The sequence below is a fragment of the Leucopleurus acutus genome (genome assembly GCF_964270905.1).
Source record: "Leucopleurus acutus genome assembly, chromosome: 2".
Classification (NCBI taxonomy): domain Eukaryota; kingdom Metazoa; phylum Chordata; class Mammalia; order Artiodactyla; family Delphinidae; genus Leucopleurus; species Leucopleurus acutus.
This window is the reverse complement of record NC_139143.1, coordinates 70705466-70722362: the sequence shown is the minus strand read 5'-3', so window position 1 is coordinate 70722362 and position 16897 is coordinate 70705466. Positions and strand designations below refer to the sequence as shown.

Below are 16897 nucleotides of genomic sequence, written 5' to 3'. Positions count from 1 at the left end.
TTTGCCAAGCACTAGATTCTGAAGACTTTCTTTTCTTTTTGGCCGCGCCACCTGGCTTGCAGGATCTTAGTGCCCCCACCAGAGATGGAACCCGGGCCCTGGCAGTGAAAGCGCCAAGTCTTAACCACTGTACCATCAGGGAATTACCCCTAATAAGTTTTCTGTTTTCCATAAGCCCGTTATCCATTTTGAGTTAATTTGTATATAAGGTATAAGGTTTAGGTCAAGGTTCATTTTTTTTGCCAATGAATGTCCAGTTGGTCCAGCACCATTTCTGGAAGAGACTGTCCTTCCTCTGTCAAGCAGGTGGAGTTATTTGTGTGAGTCTAAAACAAAAGTTTGGCCTGTGTCTACTGATAGTTGCTTCAGTTTCACAAATTAATAAAAGAAAATCATTCTCTGCAAAGGATACGTGCTTTAGTGCCTCTTATCTGCCAACAGTAGATTAGCCCTGATGATTTATGATGATTTACATTGTGGTAAACTCACCATACTTTATAGAGTAACATGGTGTGTAGCTTTGGGAATTCTTTTATTTATTTATTTTTGGATTCCAGAGGAGTTTGGGGGGCCAAGGAGGTAGTTGATGAATGATGAATCCATCAAAATCTGGAAGGGATAACTTGAGGCAATTGAATCTCTTAACAGAGGATTTGAACCCCTTTCTTCAGATGCTATGAGGAATAAATGGGAAGTTGGGTTTTCAAGGACAGTGAAAGAGACTTCCCCAAAGGACGGGGAAGTGGGTGCGTGGCACACACTTTCTGTTTCCTCTCCCTGCTGTGCTGCAGTTAGACACAGGTGCTAGAGGAACCCTGAAGAGAAAATTAAAAAAAAAAAATCTTTTGACCGCTAGATAGTCTAACTTCTGGTTTTCCACAATTTGGATTAGGATTACTGGAAAGGAAGAGTTAACTCAAATATGCTGTGTACAACAAAGCAGTCTTGTGCTGTTAAGTCCACGTTAAACGTTTACCCGTGTGTGGCCTTCAGTTTGCAAAGATTTAGCCAAGGATCCAACCGCACATTGTGCTCGCCTTTTTATCCATTCATTTTTTAAAAACAGGGGGGAGTCAGCTTTCCTTTTTGTGCCTCTCTCCAGAGGGACTTCAAGTCCTGGGCCATAATTTCTGTAATAGGCATATTATCCTTGCTTCGTAAGTCAAACTGTACGAAGTGGGTGGGTTTGGGCACCCCTTGTCCAGAGACGTGCTCATCTTTTCCTCGGAGAGGGGGCTGGGTTGGCTGAGCCTTACCATCTCAACTTGCCTCCTGCCCCTCAAGTAAAAGGGGAAGAAAAGAGATCCAGCCTCACTTGCACCCACGAGGCGGTGAGAATTGACCCTCCGGCATGCCTCCTCTTGCTTCTGCCTTTTGCGGTGGGCTTCATAAGGAGCAAATTCATCAAAGCTAGCAATAAGCCTAGATGCATTCCATTTTTTTAGGAGTGAGGAGAGTGGTGGTGGTGCCTTTTGTGTTTGTCCTGTGGGGAGTACAAAGAAGTGTCCACAGATTCCATATTCAGGCTCAGAATCAGCAAGAGGGGGCTGAAATCAATCACTGTTTTTATACTGAATAATTGTAACCCGGTGGTGAGGCCCGCCTCACCCCTTGAGCACAAGCACAGTCCTATCTTGCTTGATGTTTTGCCTGAGTTTGGTGGCAGGTGTTAACCAGGCTGTGGCTGAGACTGGAACACGGCTTCACATAAGGAGCATGGGTACCCCCCCCCCCGTTTTTTAACTGAAGTATAGTTATTTTACAGTGTTGTGTTAGTTTCAAGTATACAGCAAAGTAGGGGGACCAGAAGTGACTTGTGTTGCTCTTTTCCTAGTAAAATATTTCTCAGGAAAACTAACTTCTAAGGAAGTCCAGCAAGCCTGTGCTTTGGAGCGCAAGGGGAGGAAATTACAGAGCTGTGCTGAGAGTGTTCTGTTCCTGGCAGCTCCTGTATTATTTGTTGTGGACACTGCACCTGTGTTGTAGGGTCACTGTGGCTCTCGGGAAGAGAATAGGTTTCTGTCCCCTTCTGAGGCAGTGGCAAGGCAGGCAGTGTGTGTGGTTGTTAAGAGCCGGCGTCCTGAAGCCAGCCTGCCTGGTTGTGAAGACCGGCGCAGCTGCTCTCTCGCTGTGTGATCTTGGGCCAAGTCACTTAATCTACCTCTGTACCCCCATTTCCTGGATGTAAGATGGGCACAGTAAGACCACGCACCTCACAGAGTTGATTTGAGGATTAAATAACATAGTAAATGTGAAGTCCTTAGAACAGTTCCTGGCGTCTGTGTGTTAGCTATTGTTCATCATTCCTCAGTTGATTCTAAACAAGTTTAATTTCATGAGTGAGTGTTCTTTGAGGGGGTTTCTCTGCAGGGGCTCGTGACTCCAAAGAGAACAGAGCCAACTAGGTAATTTTACAAACCCAGAAGTGAATTATTTTAAATGTCTTTGCTAGGAATAGAGCTTAGATGGACAATTCACTGAAAAGTCCTGGGGATATGTTTATGTTGGTGACTGTTGATCAACTAGAATTTTTCTCAGCTGCAGGCTCATACCTGGGATTTTCTAGGCTGGACTACCTTTGCAGTACCAACACGGATCAGGAATTAAAACTGTGCTCTGTGATGACCTAGATGGGTGGGATGTGGCGGGGGAAGGAGGTCCAAGAGGGAGAGGATATATGTATACATATAGCTGATTCATTTCGTTGTACAGCAGAAACTAATACAACATCGTAAAGCAATTATACTCCAATTTAAACACACACACACACACACACACACACACACACACACACACACACACACACACACACACACACACACACACACAACTGAGAGCTTCCATTGTGGGGCGTTTTCATCTAGTGCTGTTTATAATCTGGTTTCCCCCTCCCAGCTGCAGCTTCCTCTATGGAGTGCTTGGTTTGCAGCACAAGTAATGTGCTAAAAGATGGGGAGGATGTTTAACTCCACTCTGACACATCAAGGTAAATACAGAGAGAGAGGCTGGCAGGTGGCACAGAGGTACCCAGTGGTCTGGGGACATTGGCCCAGGCAAAATGTTCCTCACCTCACCTTTTTTTTTTTTTTTGCGTTACGCGGGCCTCTCACTGTTTTGGCCTCTCCCGTTGCGGAGCACAGGCTCCGGACGCGCAGGCTCAGCGGCCATGGCTTACGGGCCCAGCCACTCCGCGGCACGTGGGATCTTCCCGGACCGGGGCACGAACCCGTGTCCCCTGCATCGGCAGGCGGACTCTCAACCACTGCGCCACCAGGGAAGCCCTCTCACCTCACCTTTTAAAACTCAAAGAAATTGCTTGGCTGAGGGGATGCTTGTGGCGCCTGTGATGAATAAGGCAGCCTCTTGGCCCAGGACAGGAGAATTATTGCAGCTTTCAACAGGACATTTACACTAAGGTATACTGGGTATGTGGGTGTTGACGTTAGGATTATTTAAGTTGAAAGAGACAGAAACCTTCAAACAACAGGGTTTAAACAAGATAATTTACCTCATTCCTATCTTAGTTCTATGATCCTTTGAGTCTGTGGCTCCTTTATTTAGCTGCTTCACTACCCTTAGTTAGCATGATATCAATCCTACAGTGTGGCTGCCTGAGCTCCAGCCATCAAGTTTTCACTCCAGCCAACAGAAAGGAGAGAGTCAAAAGGGGACCTTTATTCTTTTAGGAGATTCTAGAAGCTTCCATTTCACAATTGGTCTAATTGGTCAGAACTTAGTACCATCACAGGCTGTAAGGGAGGCTGGGAAATGTAGTCATGTGCGCAGCTAAAACTCGGAGGCTGAGATTTGGGTACACAGCTAGTTGTCTCTACCTGAGTATGTGATGCTTTAGGATGGAATCAAGGCTGATGCTAAGGATGAGCAGGGCAAACTATATTTTTGAAATTCCAGGTCTGAAGGAAAAAGAACACTGTTGGGCCATCAATTCAGACATTTCCTGTGGTCATCCATTTAACCACATTTGAGTGAGCCCCCCAGGTGCCAAGCCCTGCCAGGCCCTGGGAATAAAAGCTGAGCTGAGTCATAACTGGTTCCTGTGTTCCAGGAACTCTTAGTTATTGTAAGGTAGCTATGCTCACCAACACCTGTTAGTGACTGGATTGATCTGTGGCTACCTCTTGATGTCTAAGACCCTTTTTATCACATAACAACTTAGTGAGTTTCTGATTTAGATCTTATTTATTTGTGTGTGTGTGTGTGTATGTGGTGGTGGTATTGTAGTGGTAGCTAGGAGAACCCGTTTAGCAGTGCATGGGTTCTGGGGTCATCTGTGGACCCAAGGCTGGTTGGCCTTAGAGATATTCCCGGGGAAGCATTGAGTGACACCTCCCTATTGCTTCCATATAGTTGGCTTGACCAGGAATTGAGTCAGCAGATTTGAGCTCTCTTCTGTCTCAGGGCAAATTACTGGGGCTTTGGTTTTCTCATACTTGTAAATTAGAGTTTCTGAGCTGCATGGGGAGCAACCCCAGCCCCCAAAGTTGTGATGTAATGTCTGGGGGCCGTGCTGAGCACCGTAGAAGGTAGTGGTGTGTTTCTTTTTTCTTTCTCTCTCTTTTTTTTTAATTAATTAATTTATTTTGGGCTGTGTTGGGTCTGTGTTGCAGTGTGCAGACTTCTCATTGTGGTGGCTTCTCTCGTTACAGAGCACGGGCTCTAGGCGCGCAGGCTTCAGTAGTTGTGGCTCGTGGGCTCTAGAGCGCAGGCTCAGTAGTTATGGCGCACGGGCTTAGTTGCTCCACGGCATGTGGGATCTTCCCGGACCCCAGGGCTTGAACCCATGTCCCCTGCATTGGCAGGCGGATTCTTAACCTCTGCGCCACCAGGGAAGTTCCAGTGGTGTGTTTCTTACTCGATGATAGTGACAGGGAAAGCTACTTTTAAGAGTTCTCAAGGTGACTTGTACACAGTCCCAGAGTGACGGAGTTAGATGGGGTCTTCCTGCCTGAGGAGGCTAAGCATCTGGCCTTCTTGCACTCTTAGCTGCTGGGTGGTGCCTTCAGGGCAGGTGTTAACTGATGCGCACAACCCATTCTGAAGGGTGGGGAGGGAGTGATGAGTCAGGTGCCTCACCTGGAGCTGGCTGACTATTTTAAGCTGCGGGCTGTGTGGTTGCTAGGTTTTCCTCCATCTCAGCAGCGCTCCCTCTGCTAATGAAGCAGCTCACTCTGAGCAGGACAGACAGCTTGATGCGATTCTTGCATGTTGGGCAGCATAGCCCTCAGCCTGTACTCTTCTGTAAGGTTGCGCATGAGAGATGCCAACCCCGTCCCCTGGGGACACACCCAGCCTGAAGCCCTCTGTAGGGCTGAGCTATGTTGCTCTGAGCTGACCAGCTTGGGCTCCATCCAGGTTATGTGTTGGGGTGGTTGGTGGTTCACCCAACAAAGAGGCCACCAGAGCTCATTTGCTCTGTTTGTTTCGTTTGTTTTCCTCATTTGGCAATATTGGGATTGGACAAGAGGATCTTAAGGAAGATCTTGGAAGACACACACACTAGAAATGGCACACTAAGATGGTGTCTAGGCTGTCTGAGCCACCTCCTATGTGAGAATCAATTTAGAGAATTGCTGTACTTCCTAAAGCAATGGGAAGTGTCCCCGAGAAGGGAGTCCGCCATATTGGTTAGCACATCTGGTGGACTGGCCTAATTATGAAGTCCAGTGTTGGCATGTTCTCGGAATTACAATGTGGGAAGGAATCTTAAAGTCATTGTGAGTTGTTCTCCATCACTGTAGTTGTTTGTGAGATTTAGTCCTACAGATTTTTCTTCAGAGAATTTTCTGGGCCCTCCAAATTTCTGGCTCCAAATAGCTGGATTCGTTGAGCATAATCCAAATTTAGGTTCCAAATACCTTGAGTGTGTGTGTGTGTGTGTGTGTGTGTGTGTGTACTTTTAGCTTCTTTTTGATATACAAATCACTTGCCTGCCTTGAGTCACATGAAATTCTGTGAAAGTTGACTTTAATGATACAGTGGGACAAAACAGTATTACGTTTCTAACCAGTTCCCTCCCTGCTCTCTGGAAATGGAGTAAATTTATAGAGAGTAGTGGGGCTGATGCCAGAGCTGCTTCAGTTTGGAATTGTGAAAAGAATTGTGCCTTTGCAGTTAGAAGATCTGTGGCTTGAGACTGGGCTCCATGACCTTGAGCAAGCCATTCAGCTTGAATGAAATCTCTAAGCTTCAGTTTTCTCATTAAGGAAAAAAAAAGATAAAATAGTATCTTTTGTAAAAGAATTGAGATAATATCTTCAAAATGGCACAGGAGTGAAGAAATTGTAAATGACCTTCCCTGAGTCTTCCATATGATTTCTTTTTTTCCTTTTCTAAAGCTAACCTCATTGATCTTAACTTTGTATTCAGACAGCAACCCTAGCTGGCTTGTTGCTGTGTGTCCTGTCCCCCACCCCCTCTTCTTTTAAAATAGTGTAGTAGAAGTGGCAGGGACAGAAGACATTCTGGATACATCGCGCTACATGTGGAGATACCATGCAAAACTGAGTTTACCTCCAGCCCCACGGGTGGTACCAGTTTGCCTGGGAGGTGCAGCTGGAAGGAGGGTGGGCTCTGGGGTTGGACTCCTAGCGTTGGAATCCTGGCTCCACTGCCACTTGACTTGGGCAAGTCACTTCACCTCAGGCTTCACCGTAAATAGAGTGGGTATAATAATAATGGCCAGCATACAAGGTTGTAATAAGTAAATGGGATGATTTAAAAATGTTGAGCCCAGTATCAGCACATAGCAAGAAACTGCCCCTTAAATGTGGACTCTTCTTATAATAATAATATTTTTAATTGTGGTAAAATACACATAACATAAAATTTACCATCTTAAACCATGTTTAAGTGTACGTTTCAGTAGTGTTAAGTATATTCACATTGTCGGACACCCAATCTCCAGAACTTTTTCATCATGTAACACTGAAACTATATCCGTAACATGGCTCCCCACTACCCTGCCTCCCCCAGCCCCTGGCAACCTCCATTCTACCTTCTGTTTCTATGAGTTTGACTACTCTACATACCTCCTGAGTGGGATCATATGGTACTTGTGGTTTTGTGACTATAATTATTTAATAAGTCTTAGCTCACCACAGCAATTGCGCTCTCTCCCATTTTTAGCATTCTACAAGCTCAGGATTGCCTGCCTTCTCCTCAAACCCTAGTCATTAGTGACTTACTTCCTTTCTTGAGGGAACAAGACACCTTGCACCTCCATTTCATCCTTTTGAAAAGGGTAGGGTTAGAGAAAAGGGAAATTAAAGTGAAGGAGATATAAAAGGAGGGCCTTCAGTAAGGAAAAAACCATTCACTCATTGCAGATGTCCTCTGTAGGACTTCTTCCTTCTGATTGTGTGAAGATTCAAACCTAAGCACCAGTAGAGGCAATGAACCCCTCCCCAAGTATCTGTTGCCCCGATTTAACAGTTTTAACAAGTTCCAGAAAGAAGAAAATACTAGAAAAATCTAAATTAACCTAGAGGCAAGTGTTTCTTTGTTTGTTCATGCAGTGGTGTTTATCTCCTGAGCGATAAAAGGGTTTTTTCGGCTTGGAACTTCTGACTACCTTTTTTTTTTGAAGCATAGTTGACTTACAGTGTCGTGTTAGTTCCAGGTGTGCAGCAAAGTGATTCACTTATACATATATCTATATCTATTTTTCAGATTCTTTTCCATTATAGGTATTACAAGGTATTGAATATATATAGTTGCTTGTGCTATACAGTAAATCCTTGTCATTTGTCTATTTTATATGTAGTAGTGTATATATGTTAATCCCAAACCCCAAATTTATCCCACCCCCCACTTCTGACTACTTTTTTTAAAAAATAAATTTATTTATTTTATTTATATTTATTTTGGGCTGCATTGGGTCTTTGTTGTTGCGCGTAGGCTTTCTCTAGTTGTGGCGAGTGGGAACTACTCTTCATTGTGCATGCGGGCTTCTCATTGTGGTGGCTTTTCTTGTTGCAGAGCATGGGCTTTAGGCACACGGGCTTCAGTAGTTGTGGCATGCGGGCTCAGTAGTTGTGCCTCGCAGGCTCTAGAGCGCAGGCTCAGTAGTTGTGGCTCACGGGCTTAGTTGCTCCACGGCATGTGGGATCTTCCCGGACCAGGGATCAAACCCGTGTCCCCTGCATTGGCAGGCGGATTCTTAACCACTGCGCCACGAGGGAAGTCCCTGACTACTTTTAAGTTGAAGAGGAAAGGAACCAGGATTGTATGACTGTAGCCAAGTCCTTTAATTTGGTGTCCACATCTGTGAAGGGTAACACTTGTGACTTCTGGGGGTAGCTGTAATGGAGCACTTGGCCTAGGGCCTGACACCTAACCAATAATCAGTTAAAATGTTAGCAGTTGGTGGTGGTGGTATGTTTGTGGAAAGAACGATCACCAGCTCAGTCCTTGAAAACATAGAGCTGAGACAAGCAGCTGTGGACCAACAAAACAGCCATCTTTACCCTCTTTTTGTTTGTTTGTTTGCTTTGTTTTGGCCACACCACGTGGCTTTCAGGATCTTAGTTCCCCGACTAGGGATCGAACCCAGGCCCCGGCAGTGAAAGCGCTGAGTCCTAACTACTGGACCACCAGGAAATTCCCCAGCCATCCTTACTCTTGTTAGAGAGGGTGATGAGCACTAACGTTCTAGAATTGTACCTATTGTATGTTCATTAACCAATTTTATTGGCCATTGGATAGGTTCTGTCCTAGGTTGTGCCTGGGTTAAGGGAAATGATGGTTTATCTGTGAAATTAAGTAGTGTAACTTCCTTATATGCTTTTCTGGCAGTGGTGGGATTACTATTCTTCTTTAAAAAACACATATTTAATGTGTTTTAGCTACAAATAAAAAAATACCATTATTTGAATAACCTGATAGATTATATATATCTGGCTCCATGAATCCCTCTTTTCATTTTTGTTCTTTGGACTTCTGGAAGGAGTTCTATCTACTAGTGAAGGCTGCAGGTATAAAAGTTGCCCTCTCATAGCCTTGAGCTAGGAAAAGGAAATTATGGGCCTATACATGTTTAAAAACTTAAAGAGGTTTTGACTGCATAGAACCTTTGATTCTGTTGTAGCATTTTCATTTTTGAATGTAGTTTAAGTCATGTGCAAGCTTTATACCTTCCTTTTTTTTCTTTCTTTTGGCACATCTGTAGTTCCAAAAATCCTAAGTAGTTTTAAATGCTTTTTTGTGTGTTAATATGCAAAAGTGTCATAAAAGTAAAATAATTTTCTAATAATTAACAGTTGAGTCAAAATATTTTTCCCCAGGCTTCCCTGGTGGCGCAGTGGTTGAGAGTCCGCCTGCCGATACAGGGGACACGACTTCGTGCCCCGGTCCGGGAAGATCCCACATGCCGCCGAGCGGCTAGGCCCGTGAGCCATGGCCGCTGAGCCTGCGCGTCCGGAGCCTGTGCTCCACAACGGGAGAGGCCACAACAGTGAGAGGCCCGCGTACTGCAAAAAAAAAAAAAAATTTCCCCCACAGATCCTTATAATATGGCAGTGTGTTTCACCACGTGTACAACAGGACATATTGTGCAAAATAGTTTTTTTTTTTTTAACAACTTTATTGGCGTATAATTCAAAATAGTTTTAGTTTGCACTGGCTAGTACAACAGGAATGACCAGTTTTCCTTATGCTTGGACAAATCAAATACATTCTTCATAAGAACTTTTAAAAGTTTCCTGGTTTTTCCCTGTAAAATCAGTTGGTAAAATAAGTTCAATAGTAAGACTTCTAAGGCTGAGCCCAAGAAACCTCTAACTGCTCATTGTTTCATCGCTTGTAATTAGGTCAACCAGTTCCATAGGGGGCTTGAGTTACAGCTTCTAGAGGTTTTGTAATGTAGACATTCTTATTTTTCAATTAATCTTTGTATCAAATGAAAAAAAAGAAAAGAGTTATTTGGTAAATACAATCTTTCACTATCTCATTCTTTGGAATGCGCTTGCTTTTATACTTTTCCTTTTACAAAGAGCGTATGTTATTGGAGAGAAAAGGAGTCAGATATGTGTATTACTGGCAACACAATACAAAGCATGTAGGTTTGAGTTCATCTGGAACTGGCGTCCCTACTCTTAGTTGGGATACCCCTAGGTTGTTTCAGGTATTGGTGATGTTTATGTCTCCAGCTCTAAAAGCGGGGGCACACATCTGTGACAAGGCTGTCTGGGGTACTATGAGGGCGATGATGTCCACGGCTCTGGACCAGAGCAAAAGAAACCAACAGAAGTAGGATGGAAACCATGACCTTGGCCTTACTGCCAACCAGCCAGGCTCTCTGCTATGAGATTCCTTTGACATAAAGAGATGTGCAGGGGCTGTGAGATGTCTAGCAAATGCCCAGTCACTTCATGACCCAGAGGCCCTTGGGCCCATCAGCACAGCCTCAATGTGCCCTTTCCCCACTTTCTGCTGTCTTTTTTGTGTATCTATACCAGGGTGCAAGCAACGAAGAATAAAATAGTGTCACCTTTTATTAGTAGCTTTGGGGAAGGCTTTATGGAAGAGGAGTTAGAGATTACGGCCCTCCTTCCCCTGCCTTCACTGTGGATACCTGAGTGTAGTAAATTGTGTTAAGGAAAGGGAGGAAGAGACTTTTGGGGCCCCCGAATTCCTTCTCAGCAGACGTTTCCTCCCTTCCCCTAATGCATCATCCAAGATATCGTAGCCTTTGGGTTCTTCTTTCCAAAGGCCCCCTTGCTAAGGGCGCACACATCAGCTCAGTGACTGGACCTCCCTTATTCCGTGGTGTTCCCTTCTTTCCTTACAGTCTTCCGTTTGTGCTAAGATTGTGCAGCTCCTGGGACAGAATGAGGTGGATTATCGCCAGAAGCAGGTGGTCATCCTGAGCCAGGATAGCTTCTACCGTGTCCTCACTTCAGAGCAGAAGGCCAAAGCCTTGAAGGGCCAGTTCAATTTTGATCACCCGGGTGAGTCGGGGCATCGAAGGGGCGTGTGTGGGGGGGATCGGTTGAAGAAGTTACTTAACCTCTCTGTTTCCCATCCATAAAATGGAGGACTGTTAGGTGCCTTGCGGGGTTGCGGTGGGGCTTAGAGGAAAGAAGCGCTTTGCAACGCATCCTCTGGTGCTTGGCGCCTTAAATACTGATCGAATCTGTGTCTGAACAAGGGCGACTCTTGGAGAAGCCTATTCCTCAGGGTGGGCCAGACACAGGCTAGCGCACACACAGCTGGTTCTCCCGCCTCCTGCTCTGCAGCAGCCTGTGTCACACCCTCCCGCCAGCACGTGCGTGTGCGTGACTCGTGTGTTAAACTCACCGACTGGCAGAGAGTGGGGTGGAGGGTCCAGGATGGCTGCCTGTCCAGAATGTCTTTGGCCCTGACAGTCCCAGATGAGCACACTGCCCCTTCAGCTGGTTTGGAATTCTTATAACTGTGAGAGTCAAAACTTGGTGTGATGCCTGCTGCAGTGCCCTAGTTGTGAGTATGCTTTCCAGGTTATCATATGCTGCCGGATTTAGAGGGAGGACAGAGATGTCTGAGGCCAGAGACGGAATGGCAAGCCAAAAAAAAAAAAAAAAAAAAAAATCCACTTTTCAGAACTCATTTATACACTTTGGTTTGAGATGCAGGAAATTGGCATTCTGCTTTAGGTAGAAATCTGGCTTTTTTGTGGGGAGGGGATGCTTCTCTAGGGTGTGATACACGTATGTGAAATAATAGGTTTCTAGGGATGCCCCTGTTCATCACTATAGGAGAAATCATTTTACAATTAAGAAACATCTTAATAGTTTGATTTCCTTCAGATGCCTTTGACAATGAACTCATCTTCAAGACACTCAAAGAAATCACCGAAGGGAAAACAGTCCAGATTCCTGTGTATGACTTTGTCTCCCATTCCCGGTAAGTGAGCTGCTCTGGGCTGGGGATTGTTACCTGTTGCTCCCCAGAGGGTCCCCAGAAGTTCCAGGCTTCTTCACGCTGCCCCCATGTGTCTGGTGCCCAGTGCAGCCTGTCAGTGACAGGGCGGTGGCGTCAGCATACCTGTAGGTGCACGGGGTCAGGAATTCATCCAGGTGCTTCCTGGAGCAGTCCCATCGTGATCATCATGCTTTGTTAACTCTGAAGGGATAGATTTGTGAATTTGGACTCAGGTGAGGGACTGCACATTCGTCCTCATCCACATGCCCAAGCTGTTGTTTCTGGAACAAATGCAAGGGGGTATGGTAGAGGAAAAACAGGAAGAAGAAGAAAAGAAGCTGTTCTTTCTGCTCTCCTGGATTACTTGGGATCGAGCTGTGTGGGGAGGTGTGAGGGCACTGGGGTCACCAAAGACTAGACCCACCAGAGAGCTTCTCAATCACGTCAGACCTGTCCTTTCCATTTGTCGATTCTCATGCTCCTAATAGAATAGCAGAGTGGCTTGACCTCCATCACAGCCTCCTTCCCTCTTGAGTGGTGGGAAGGGGCTTCTGGAGGACTTCCCTCCTGCTAGCCAGACCCCAAGCTCTTTCAGAGCTACATAGAGCTCTTTGCTCACTTTGTCTCCTTCGGGGGACCTCCCAGGCACATTCGACACTCGTAAATGTGTGTCACATCACGTGTAGCTCCTTAGTAGTGGCTCAGTAAGTGTTGTTTTTAGCTCTGGGATCTTTTGAAAGTTTCTGCCTCCCACTTTTCATTTTCCTTCTTGGTTTCTTTATCCCACTCTCTCTTGAGTTGATTTTTTAAAAATGGGAAATTAGATTTCATACCAAATATTTCTATAATTAAAAACAAATGTTTCTATCATTAAAATGTTCCTACTACCAAATGTTTACTACCAAATGTTTCTATCATTAAAAGCCCAATCTTCATCTCCCTGTGTGTTCCTTTAGGACACATCTCAGCCTTTAATGCAGTTAGCTCACATGTTCTGTGCTCTTCTCATGAACTTTCTCAGAACTTGAGGGTGTGGCAAAGATTGGGTTGGAGGAGGAGGAAAGAGCACATTGTGATGGAAAGCCGGGCTGCTTTGGTTCTCACCTTCATCCCTCACCAGTAGCTCTTGAAGTACTTCCTACTATGGACCCGATTCTGCTGTGCAGGACATTCAGAGAACAAGATATGCCTCCTATAGCAAACCTCTCCAGACTATGCAGGAATAAAGGGGCGCTTAGAATAGGGAACTGGAGCTAACATGAATAACGAGGGGGCTGGGAGAGCAAAGATCTGGGAGGCCGCAGCCGGAGAATCAGAGAAATTCGTCCCCAATGATGGCAGCCTGAGCTGCCATCTGGAGAAGCAGCTAGGTTCGTGCAAAGTCCAAGAATCCGCTGCATTCATCCGGCCCACAGCCTCTGAATGGGAACTTATGGAGTGTCTGCAGTTTCCTTGTCTAGCTATTATGGTCTCCTAAAAATTACAGATTTTGTTTCACTTTCATCTTCTTTTTTAATTTAATTTTAAACCTTTATTTTATTCAAGTATAGTTGATTTACAGTGTTGTGGTAATCACTTTCATCTTCTGAGTTTCCCATTGGTAAAGTAGCTGGGACCATGTAGGGAAAGGGATTCTGGGAATTGTAGTTTCTAGCCTTGGGGGAGTGGTGGTGATGTCAAGTTGACAAGAGACAGTCTAGCCCACCACCTCTCAGGGCCTGGGCAGGGTACTGCTACAGAATTACAGTGCAGCCTGACGACTGAGGCAAGGGGATGTGGAGCAGTAGGAGGGAGGAAGGGCTGGAGTATTTAGTGCAGGTTGTGTAAAGGAGATGATATTTAAGCTGTGCATTGGAAAGCATGAGAAGCTGTTGGGAAAGGGATTTCCAAGGTGATGGGTAGGTAGGCATTTCAGGGGCCAGCTTGGTGGGGGATTGCAGTAGGTTAGGTGTGGAGGGATGGGGGTCAGTGTGTGGGAGGAGCGGCGGGAGGTGGGGAGGCTGGGAGGCAGGTAGGCCTCAGATCAGGAAGGACCATGGATGGACCCCAGGGCCAGAGGATAAACGTGTTGGCAGTAGAGAGCCATAGATGGCAGTTATGTAGGAATGGAGAGGTCAGTCTTGTGGCAGGAACAAGGATTCACAATGCTGTTTAGGAAGCCGTTGGAGTGGCCCAGGTGAGAGACTGATACAGGCCCGATGGAAGGGAGTGGAGTGAGGGCAGTTGGCAGGAGTCAGGGCCTGACCAGTGTAGTCGGGGGGCAGGGGGTGAAGATGAGTACCTTGTGCAGCACAAGCTCCATGAAGTTCACGTATTAACAAAAAAAAAACCCTGCAGAGTTGCCCGTCCAGTTGTGTTTGACTTTTTTCTCCAGATTCCCCTCTCATACCTTTTATTTTAAAATCCTGTTCTTTAGTGGCCCAGAGCCCATCTCTTGCATGAAGCTTTGTGACCACCTAAGACCACAGCAGTCCCCCCCAACTCTTAAGAGCCACTTGTGAGGGACCCAGCTGTCCAGGGTTAACTGATCCCATCCCAGCCATGGGTCTTTCTTGGTGACCACAAACAAATGTTGGGCTACAACTGAGAAGTCACCTATTCTCTGTAAATACCTTTCTCTGGTCTTCCCCTTCTTTATCGTAAGGAATGATTGTCAAATGAGAAGGTTGGGCTAGGTAATCCCAAATTTGGTAATCCCAAATGCTCTAATTCTCCAGGTTTATGTGAACCTCCCAGCCCATCTCTAAACTCCTAAACAGAATATCGCACCATAGGTTCCTGGCGCATCCTGGGCTAGTAGGTGCTCAATAAATGTTGTTTTTAGCTCTAGGCTATTTCTAAATTTTCTCCCACCTAGACCTACATGTGGACTTGGGGAGTGATTGATTTCAACTTTTGGGGATACCACCCACAGAGCAGGCAGTTTGGTTCTCCTTACTGTCCCAGGATTGAAGAGGCATGACTGTTGAGTTGGAAAACCACCTGTTCCTTTTTAGTGTTAACAGTTAGGCAAGCTGATCAGCACTGCCAGACAGTGTCAGTCTGGGTAAATTAGCACAGTCATTGCACTCACTCTGTGTATTCCAGATGGAACCCTAGGAATCCCACACACGTTTTGTTTCCCGGCAGAGCCTTTCTGCCCTCTTCTTGGCCCAGGGCAGCTGCCTAGAGTGACTCATTATTTCACTCACTCATTGATCCTTTTTTCTATCCATCTTGCTTCTGAACTCTGCCCAGTTTGGTTCCTTATCCTAAACCACAATGAGCACCCTGTTTTCCAGTACCTGACATTCTTCTAGGGTTGGCGTGTCTCAGCCCTGGCTGCACAGTAGACACACCTGGGAGCTTTTTTAAAAAAGGGCTGAAATCTTGTCATTTGCGACAACGTGGGTGGACTTAGAGGGTATTATGCCAAGTGAAATTAGTCAGACAGAGAAAGACAAATACTGTATGATTTCATGTATTGTGTGGAATCTAAAAACAAATGAACAAACAAGAAAACAGAAACAGCGTCATAGATACAGAGAACAAACGGGTGGTTGCCAGAGGGGAAGGGGGTAAGGGAAGAAGAAATGGTGAGGGAGATTAGGAGGTACAGACTTCCAGCTACGAAATAAATGAATCACAGGTATGAAGTGTACGGTGTGGGGAATATACTCAATAATAATAATGTAATATCTTTGTATGGTGACAGATGACAACTAGACTTAGCATGGTAATGATTTGGAAATGTATAGAAATATGAAATCACTGTGTTGTGTACCAGCAACTAACGTAGTATTGTATGTCAATTATACTTCAAAAAACAAATTCATAGAAAAAGAGATCAAACTTATTGATACCAGTGTGGGGAGTTTGGGGAGGTGGGGAAATGGGGAGATGGGCTTGCAGAAGGAGGGAGAACTAGATCAAAAGGTACATACTCTAGTTATCAGATAAATAAGTACTAGGGATGTAACGTACAACATGATAAAGATAATCACTGTTGTACATTATATATGAAAGTTAAGAGACTAAATCCTGAGTTCCTTCACAAAAAAAGTTTTCTATTTCTTTAATATTCCTTTTAATGTTTCTTTAAATATTTCATTTATATGAGATGACAGATGTTCACTGAACATTATTACCATTATTGTGGTAATCATTTCATGATGTATGTAAGTCAAATCATTATGTTGTACACCTTAAACTTACACAGTGCTTTATGTCAATTATATCTCAATGAAACTGGGAGAAGAAAATGTAAATTTTTTAGAAAAAGAAAAAATTAAAAATAATGTATCAAATATGGAAAAAGAACAAACATTGCTTCTAGAAACGGAAAACACAACGGCACATTTTTAAAACTCAGTAGACATATTTAGCAGCAAAATGGACCTAAAAAAACCCAATTCAAACACTAGGGGATTGATCTGAAGAAATCATTCATTAATGCATTAAGGAAAGAAGACGACAGAAAAAAACCAGAAAAGAGATTAAGAGACATAAAAGACAGTGAAAAGACCTGAAAAATATTTAATCAGGAGGAAAGGAAAGAGAATAAAGGCAATATCTGAAGAGACAGTAGCTTAATTTTCCCCAGAACTAATGAAACTCACTAAATCCATAGATTCAAGAAACGCAACAAATTCCCAAGCAGGATAAATAAAAAGAAATACACAAGTGAGTTCTACTCTTTGGAATTGGTCAATATTCCATTGTGGCCTAACAGTTAATTTTTGTGCCTGCTGCAGTTGTATTTCAAAGTTTTGTACAAAGTTGTGTGCACGCACAAACACATACATGATTGCTAATTGTGTTATTCATACTTTCCATTTCCTTCTTTATTGCTATTTCATCTGTCAGTTTCTAAAATACAGAAGTTAGGCGTCTCTCCAATACCAACGTGGATGCAGTTTCTCCTGGTATTTTTATCCGCTCAATATACTTCGAACCTCTGCTGTTAAGTAAATAAAGTTTCATGACTTTAAAAAAAAAA

At 44.5% G+C, this 16897-nt stretch overlaps 1 protein-coding gene across 2 annotated transcripts in view; it reads left to right on the top strand.

The window, feature by feature from the left end:
- UCK2 (uridine-cytidine kinase 2) overlaps positions 1–16897 on the top strand; it is a gene marked incomplete at both ends in the record, with an annotated part of 71378 nt that overhangs the window by 41617 nt on the left and 12864 nt on the right. For both annotated transcript variants that reach the window (XM_082865718.1, XM_082865719.1), the window contains 2 exons: positions 10808–10967; positions 11805–11901. In XM_082865718.1, the coding sequence (XP_082721844.1) occupies positions 10808–10967; positions 11805–11901 (257 nt within the window). The remainder of the gene's footprint in view (positions 1–10807; positions 10968–11804; positions 11902–16897) is intronic.